Below are 8,609 nucleotides of genomic sequence, written 5' to 3' on the forward strand. Positions count from 1 at the left end.
GAAAATAATCTTTTGTGATAAATGTTCAAGCTATTATTTCAATATTTGAATATTTGTGTATACAAAAAACCCTCGCACTCTCTTATATAAATCCCAAACATGCTGATTTGCATCGATAATATACCATATAAGCAAACATAAGATAAGCTCTTATCAAACTGCATAGCCCGGTCATACTCGAACAAACAATGGCCTTTTAAGTACCTAAAATAAAAATAAATAGCCTAGCAGCACATTCAGCAATATTTCATGCTATTTTAAATATTATTTATGTGATCTACATGGAATAAATAAATAAACCATATGCACCCATAGAGCCAGATGTCTTTGTGTACCCGAAATGAGATAAATTATAGATATGAGAAGGCCATTGTTTGTTTAAGTACGAGCAGACTATGCTGTGTGATACAAGCTTGTCTTTCGTGTCCTTGTATGGTATTTTATCAATGCAAATCGACATGTTTGGGGTTTGAATAAGCATTCAAATTTATTATTGAAAAAATCACTTGAATATTTATCACAATTCGCTTGTGGATGGACAGATGAAATGAAAGCAGCTATTGAATATTTGTTTATGCATACTAACATATGTCCATAAAGGCACATGATTTGATAGTGTTCTTAGAAATAAAAATAATTCATTTATTACACTTTATTTAAGAAATTTTCACAATATAAGTCTTTCATTTAAAAATGAAATACAGCTCTTAACACCCTTATCATATGTATCCTATCATTTGTTATCATGGACTGTGAATAAAAGGGAATTTTATTCAAGGCGACTCATCAAATTTAAAGACAAGACTGCACTAACAGCAACAATGATAAGATTACTAATTTGGGGAAATGGAATTAATGCTTGAAAAGTTTCCCTAAACCCACCTTCAAAATTTTGTAGCTAATGCCAATTATGCATTTATTGGAGTAAGAATGAGGGATGTTAACTGTATGGTTCATTTTCCTTAACTAAATAAATATGCAATGCCACTGAAGTAAGATCTTGGACAGTACTTTGGATTTCCATGACTGGTGCACCTTACTTCTTAGCAAATGCAATTTTCATGGCATGTGTGGGAGTGATCTTGAAGCCTTGAAGGGCATCTTTGGCTGCTGCAGATTGCATTTCATTCTCAAACTCCACAAAAGCAATATCGTGGCGACCAGGAACCAGACGTACTTCTTTGAATCCGGGGAACCTGGAATAAAATGTTAAGAAAATTATCATGATTTTTTTATTCTGATTTAAATCAAACCAACCCTGACTCATATAGCTTGAAACTTCCTCCGGCACATCATTAATGTATATTAAAAACATTATTGGTGCCACCACCGAGCCCTGTGGAACTCCACTTGTCGCTGTTCTCCACTCTGACTTTTCATCCCTCACCACCATTCTTATTTTTCTATTCATCAAGTAATCCCTCATCCAGTTCCTTATATTTCCCCACTCCTCCTCTATGTTCCAATTTCCATAGTAATCTATTATGTGGTACTTCGTCAAATGCCTTTTAAATCCAGATATATGCAATCGGCCCATCCATCTCTCTCCTGTACTATGTCAATTATTTTCAAGTAAAAACAGACCAAGTTTGTAACACATGATCTTCCTTGCCAAAAATCAAATTAGGTGTCACTTATTATCTTTTCATTTTCCAGATGGTCTACCCATTTCTTTTTTATTATTATTTCACATAATTTACAAACAACACTTGTGAGTGAGACCGGTCGATAATTTAGCGGTTCTTCTCTGTCTTCTGTGTGTGTGTGTGTATTTTCAGCCCCTGCAGAATCAGGTTCGTTCATGTGGCTGTGTGTGAGAGGCGAGTTGCATGTTCAAGCTGAGAGTCGCCTGCCTTCAGCATGCCAGCCTTCAGTGTCTCCACACTACAGCACATCAAATTTTAATTTACACCACATGTTAGATAACCATTTTATTATTTTACCTACTCTGGGTTCCCACACACACATTTTCCTTAACATGTGGGCCTGAACTAAGGATGAAGGTAAGTCTAGTTCATTCACATCCCTGGGTCCACACTGATTTTGTTACAGAGAGGCCAAATGAGACACCCCGGGTCAAAGGGGTTAACACTCTAAACCCTGTCTTGTCACTTGATAACCTAACCACTGCATTCCTTACTTTCTTAGTATCTTTGAGTAACTCAACTGCACCTGTTTTTCTCACTACCATTCACATCCCTCACCATGAAACTGTTCTTACACAACTATTTATCAAATAATTATTTTTGAAGTGAAAGAGTACCCTAATAACTGGCGAATTACTTGTAAAATCTTCTAAAAGTATCACTTACTGTGTGAAGAGCATGGACAACATCATCTCAGAAGTTTCATCTGGCAGATTAGTAAGGAAGAGAATCTGGTTGGGGGGTTGTTCAGGCACCCCGATGCCTCCTGCTCCATGAACTGGCGGTGGCTGGTTGAACAGGTTTGGACGTGGAGGTACAACGGTGGCTCCAGGTTTTGCTGAAATCATACCATAATGCAATGTGAAACTTGAAAGATTTAATTACATTGATTTATATTTCCCAAAAGTCAGCCTCAGAAGACCACATGCCTCTGAGGAGCCAAGGTTTCAGCAGCTCTCAGGCTTAGGTAAGCCTGACAGTCTACGAGTGCAAGGATAATCTCATCATAAAATTTTATAATGCTAAGGTAAAGAAAAGGAAAAATAGGAGAGAGAGAATTTTCAAAGCGACAATGGTAGAAAATTACATAAATATTGGAGACACTGATAGAAGGGGCAATATCACACAACACCAACACATCACACAGTGGTGGCTGAGTGGTCAGTATGTTGATCATTCACAAACAAATCAGTAGATCCACCATACTTTAATTTTTTTTTTTGTACCTCGGTAACTCCTATTATCATGGGTAGTTTTCTCTCCTCCCCCACCAGTACATCCCCTACTCCCTCTCGTCCCCTCTCGTCCATCTCCTTCGCCCCCTCTCATCCCCTCTCCTCAAATAGAACAAGAAGAAATCACAATTTGAAGATAAGTGGTAAAAACTAAACACTTCTTCTTCAATTGAGTTGTTAATGTTTGGAACTCTCTACCCTGTGATGTCGTTGATAGTATAACAGTTACGGCCTTCAAGAATAGATTAGACAAGTATTTTGAATCTAACCAGCAACTAAGATATTACTCATTGTCGTCATAATGTTAAGTTCTTTCGAATACTGGTGTCCTTGTCCGCTTTTATCACCCAGTTAGTGGTAGCAGTAATGGTAGTTCTTTCCTCTTTCCTACATAATTTCCATGCTGCGTGGTTCTTTTTCCTTTCCTGCCAGCTTTGGCTGGAGGGATGGGGGGTGGGGAGGAACCTTTGCCTTAGCTGTCCCTCATCTTCCACCTTTGATTAGATAGTTAGTGTAGCTTGTCACAAACAGCCTCGTAAGGACGGTCTGCTGTTGTTTGTTCTTTCTTTGTGTCCTTTGTATGTAGGTGTGGTGAACCTAGGGACTTAGGTTTGAGTCCCACTGATGCAAGCTGACAATTTTCAACCATTGCAAAATCCCACACTTGTACCCCCATGAAATGGTGCTCTATATTCTGAAAATCCACCTGTGTGCTACAAAAATGGGCTACCTGGCCTCCATCATTTGTCAAATCCTCCATAAACCATCGATCACGTACAGGGGCCGTTTCCAGCCACACCGTGGTAACACTTCATAGAGTTCTACTGCGAAACAGTAGGTCTATGACATATGTTTTTTTTCTGATTTTTTTCCCACTTTTCCCATCACATGGAACATTTTCAAGCCCCCCCCAAAAATAAGAAATTGGCCAGTACTGGGCAAGCCAAAAATATTTAAATTGGCCGGTACTGTACGGGTTAAGGAACTTAAGTTCACCTTTTCCATTATAAATCAGGTGGGTTTCCAATATACTGAAGGGAAGAAATTCACAAACAAGAGAAAGTGTAGCAGCCCCACCTGCACAAGACACTCACCTGCTGCAGCAGTGGCAGAAGGCACAACCGGTGCTCCTTTTGCATCTTTCCCTTTCTTTTTCTTTTTCTCTTCTTCTTTTCGTTTTGTTCCTCGTTCCTTGTAGGTGCCTTTCTGTTTAGCTATTAAGTCTGAGTCTGTCTTGCAGTAAGCAATTTTCTGAAAAATCAAATTTTCCTTTAGACTTTACAAATATATAAGCTGTTTCAATATCTATGTCTCAGAAACATGGGTCAAGGAGGCACAGCAGACAAGATTATGTGCAGTGAAAATGAGCTACTTATGAAGAGAATGTTGGCTAGCTACATGAGTTATTTAGGAAGATGTAAATTAGAGCTGTATTCTACATGATAAAACAAGTGCTGGAATGGATTGAACATAAAATGTTGAGGTGGTATTGGCATGTCAATATTTCAAAACACAGGTACCTCTTATTTTACACAAAGTTTAAAATATGCAAATTTGGTTTTATGTGATGTCAAAAAGTCAGTATTTTTTTAATTATGATTTCTTTAGAATAAAACGATGTGAACCAAACCAAAATTTGTGGCATGAGTTTAATTCTCAGTGGCTGCAGATTCCAGGGCTGCATTCAGTGGACCCGTTAGCCACACAACCCCTAGAGGGTGAGATGAGCCAATCTGGACAGTAAATCAACCGAGTGCAACGGAAATGCAGCTGCTCTTATAGGCGAACCTTTAGTGAAAACAGCAATGATAGTTCAACGAAACATTAGTAGAAGGTAAGAAGATGCAGAAGAGGTGAAGCTTCCCACACTCATAACTATTTGTATTGTATTAGTTCATCTTCTGAGATAGATGTAGCAGTTGTAGTATTGTCTAGGTTAAAAGGTGGTAAAGACAAAGTAAGGCTACTGAAGATAATTTTGTTTGATGGCAGAAGTTTCAAAATTTTCAGAGTAGATGAATAGATTTGGCACAATTCAGGGCAGCAGTATCAAGTGCACGATTGCTAGGAGTTAGAAGGCTCAGGTAGAGCGAAATAGAACATTCTTTTGATATTTACTTGTCTCCTGTGCATTTTTCTTTTGAACTGAGAAACAATCACCTTCATAAATTAGTATTCTTTAGAAAAATATACACAGGACAAAATATCAATCATTCTGGTTGTCACAAGTGCATTTACCTCGTGAGTGGGTGAGTTACTTGACTTGAAATAATTATTATTGACCTCACCCGTACAGACAAGGTAAAGACGGGTGCTTGATGGTGACAAACCACAATATGAAAAGAATGTTTCCCTACGCAGATGTATAAGAAAATAATTACCATTGGTTTGTCATAGAAAGGAAATCCCTGCATGGCACGCATGGCGTTGGTGGCACTCTGAATTTCCTTGAAGATAACAAAAGCCTGGCCACGCATTTTTAGTGTCTTCAATGCAACAATGTCAAGAATTTGGCCAAACTGGGAGAATATTGCATAAAGTGATCTCTTGAGCTCTGAAAAAAGACAAAAATTGAAGTATTAATTTTATGAGCAAAAGCAGTAGTCAGACGTATGCAAGAAACAGGAATCTTGAACATCAGAAAAATAAACACAAGCCAAAATAATAATAAAAAGCATAGACCAATGCTTACCTTCCTTTTTCACCTTCTCATTAAGGTTATTGACGTATATGGTGTGGTTTGGGCGAATATCCAACATTGTGACAAGCTTCTGTATCTGAAAGACACAAGTAAATAAGTCAAGTGCTTGTGGAAATTGCACCAACAAATCTGAAATGGGACAATAAAATATATGTTATTTATATGCTAAAGAGAATGTTGGCAACACCTTAACCCGTACAGTGTTGTCTTTTGTCATAGATAGGGGTCATGCCAGGTTCCCCCCCCCCCCTTTTTTTTTGCCCCATAAAATGTTAAAAAAATTAAAAATCATTTGATATATATATATATATATATATATATATATATATATATATATATATATATATATATATATATATATATATATATATATATATATATATTATATGTGAGGAATGGAACCCTAGAGTGTTCGTCCTCTTATTTTTCTCCGTCTCAGAGCTAACGATGTCATACCAGCAAATCGAAATTTATCTTAAAATTTTTTAGAGCCTATATTCTTTCCATTATAAACACTTCTCACAACCCTAAAGCGTAAGTAATGTTTAAGTACTTCTTTACATCACAAAAGCCTAAAAAATAAACAGGCAACACCGCTCGGTTCAAGGCTGTGGGTATTATAACCGTAGTTCGCAAAGTTCAACATAATACTATGAAGCTTCCGACGATCAGTTTTCATTTCCAATTACTCTGAACCGTAACTTACAATCCCACACGCCTTACTGATTATAGAATCAAGGAGTAATTACCTAGAAGAAAGTAACTTACCTTCTTGTATAATGATTTTTGTTGGAATGCAGATAAATGTCCACAAAGGCCCTTTAACATCTATTTAAAAACACGAAGACTTGTCAAATTATCTCTCTTTACTGACAATGAACAACGTTACATACACAAACAAAAATAAAGGGCGTATAAGCTCTGAAAAGAGCATGCATATAATACGTGCTAAACACTTCCCTAAGAGGTACGTATATATACGTACTAAGCACTAAACGGGTTAATGGTGACTGGAAAAATTATTCCATTTGAAAAGTTATTTTAGGTCTAGCAGCTAAACATATACTTTCTGTGTAAAAGGCACTTTCCTTTTTTTTTCTTCCAGATTCTGACCCTCAAAATCAGTGAGGGCTGTGCTAGAAGTTCAACTTGAGAGAGCCAGGATGGCTTGCTCACCCAGCGTGGTAACGCTGCAGCAGAAAATGCATAACAGGCAACTTTGACCCCTGGGTAGCAGCTGAGCCAAGCAGGACTTGGATTCCACAGGAGTGCCCGTTCTGTCCAGATATAAGCAGTCAGCATCTCGAAATTAGTAGGCTACCCTTTAGTGAATAATACCCCCAAGGTGTTCCTTGCTGTGAGACGGGTGACACTCTGGAATAATACTCATTTATGTAGGGGGGAGGAGGCAGCAAACGTCCACACCCCTTTGTAGCACGGCGTGCCTTAGGGCCAGCACACAGCAGGTAATACGTCAGCTATAAGCCTCTCCCGAGCACCGCCACGCCCTGCCCGGCCCACACGACAGCTCCACACGTGCAGGAGGCGGCGAGGGAGCGGCCACGGGACAGCACACCGAGGACCTCCGGGCAGGCCAGGCAGCCACCAGTGCTCGCCCCTGCCCTCACCTCACCTCACCTCCAGGACGGCAGTGCGGCTCATGGAAACGTGCGCTACGACTCACCTATTACTACACTGCCTTAGAATAATAGCGTAATGCCGTGCACTAGGCGGGAAGGCGTCCACAGTGCCCACGGTCCACCGTTAGCGTCCCCGTGGCCCAAAACGTTGCCGTACACGCGCGGCCGCTGTTATGAAAAATACCTCCTCGCGGAAATAAGTCGCTCTGATGGCCACCGCGCATGAAAACTGGGAAATCCACAGCAGGAAAACATATTATTTGCCTGGTTTTATTCTAGTTTGTGATCTTTGTGATGGTTGATTTGCCCACAAGACAACAACACAGACCAACAGACCAAACAACCAGGAATTGAAGGAATGTTTACTACGTGGGGGTAATTCTTTCTTAAACCTGCCCTATTCGTTTGTTGTAAAGCCTTATCTTGATTATAAGATTCTCTCTTATGTTTGTACCATATAATGGAACAGAAACAGTCAAAGGAAACGATAGCAGTGAGTGAAACATAGAAAAAGTAGGCAAGTTGATCCGCCCTCTGCGAGCTATTTTGCGGTGCGAGCTAATTCCTACAGCACCGTAAACAAGCCCTTATTTTCGAGATTTTTCTTCATATATAATTATTATTATTATTATTTTACGAACTATATACATACATACCAAACGAATTAATATCGACATATAAAAAAGCTGGAAGAAATGCAGATTTTCGCCGAATAACTACGGAAGGTGATATTACCTCATACGTCAGTACGCTTGTTTTAATTTAGGAAGAAACGCCGGCAAGTAATTAAGAAGAAAAGAGAGCAATAAATAAGCATTCTAGAAAAAAAATATATCGTTTTCATTATCACACTATATATAGGCTACTATAGAACATTATTTGTATATACCGTTCGCACAGTGTGTACTACGTATATAAAATTGCGACATCTTTGCGTTGTAAATGCTTGAGATCACCTGTTAGTCAAGATCAAGATGAATGTAGAATATATTATTAGCTGTTGGGGTTAGAGGAAGGAAAAATCCAGGACAGAGATTGAATTCCAAAGTAAGAGAACTGGAAACGAAGATGACGGCTGTGTAGGGGGTGCGAGGCGACGGGAGGTGGAGTCCGATGCCACAGGGAGGGAGGGGGCGGCCGCGCGGGGAAGGGAAGGAGCAAAGAAAAATTCAGGGTGGGCAAAGTGTGCAGGGAATAACGGAGATTAGGGTGCAGGGTGACGTACAGAAGTATGAATAAGAACCACGGGGGACCTCAGGAGCCATACAATGCGGGACAACTCAAAGGAAGAGGAGGAAACGTAACGAGAAAAATATAATAATGGAAACAAGCGAATGGGCAGACTAGAGAAATGCAAAAAAGCAAAGTCCAGCGTAAGTTAAAAGCC

At 39.3% G+C, this 8,609-nt stretch overlaps 1 protein-coding gene across 2 annotated transcripts; it reads right to left on the reverse strand.

Annotated features, from left to right (window-relative positions):
- Positions 1-637: 637 nt before the first annotated feature.
- On the reverse strand, positions 638-7,432 carry LOC126981345 (U1 small nuclear ribonucleoprotein A-like). Of its 2 annotated transcripts, none has more exons than XM_050832359.1 (6): positions 7,267-7,432; positions 5,574-5,658; positions 5,263-5,435; positions 3,976-4,132; positions 2,313-2,484; positions 638-1,196 (listed from the first exon to the last, which is right to left on the reverse strand). In XM_050832359.1, exons 2-6 carry the CDS (start codon positions 5,638-5,640, stop codon positions 1,037-1,039), a joined length of 729 nt encoding a protein of 242 aa, XP_050688316.1. In that variant the 5' UTR covers positions 5,641-5,658; positions 7,267-7,432; the 3' UTR covers positions 638-1,036. The 2 variants fall into 2 exon arrangements, with proteins under 2 accessions (XP_050688316.1, XP_050688315.1); XM_050832358.1 differs by lacking the exon at positions 7,267-7,432 and adding an exon at positions 6,759-6,899.
- Positions 7,433-8,609: the final 1,177 nt, after the last annotated feature.

The sequence above is a fragment of the Eriocheir sinensis genome, chromosome 47, assembly GCF_024679095.1.
Source record: "Eriocheir sinensis breed Jianghai 21 chromosome 47, ASM2467909v1, whole genome shotgun sequence".
NCBI classification, from domain to species: domain Eukaryota; kingdom Metazoa; phylum Arthropoda; class Malacostraca; order Decapoda; family Varunidae; genus Eriocheir; species Eriocheir sinensis.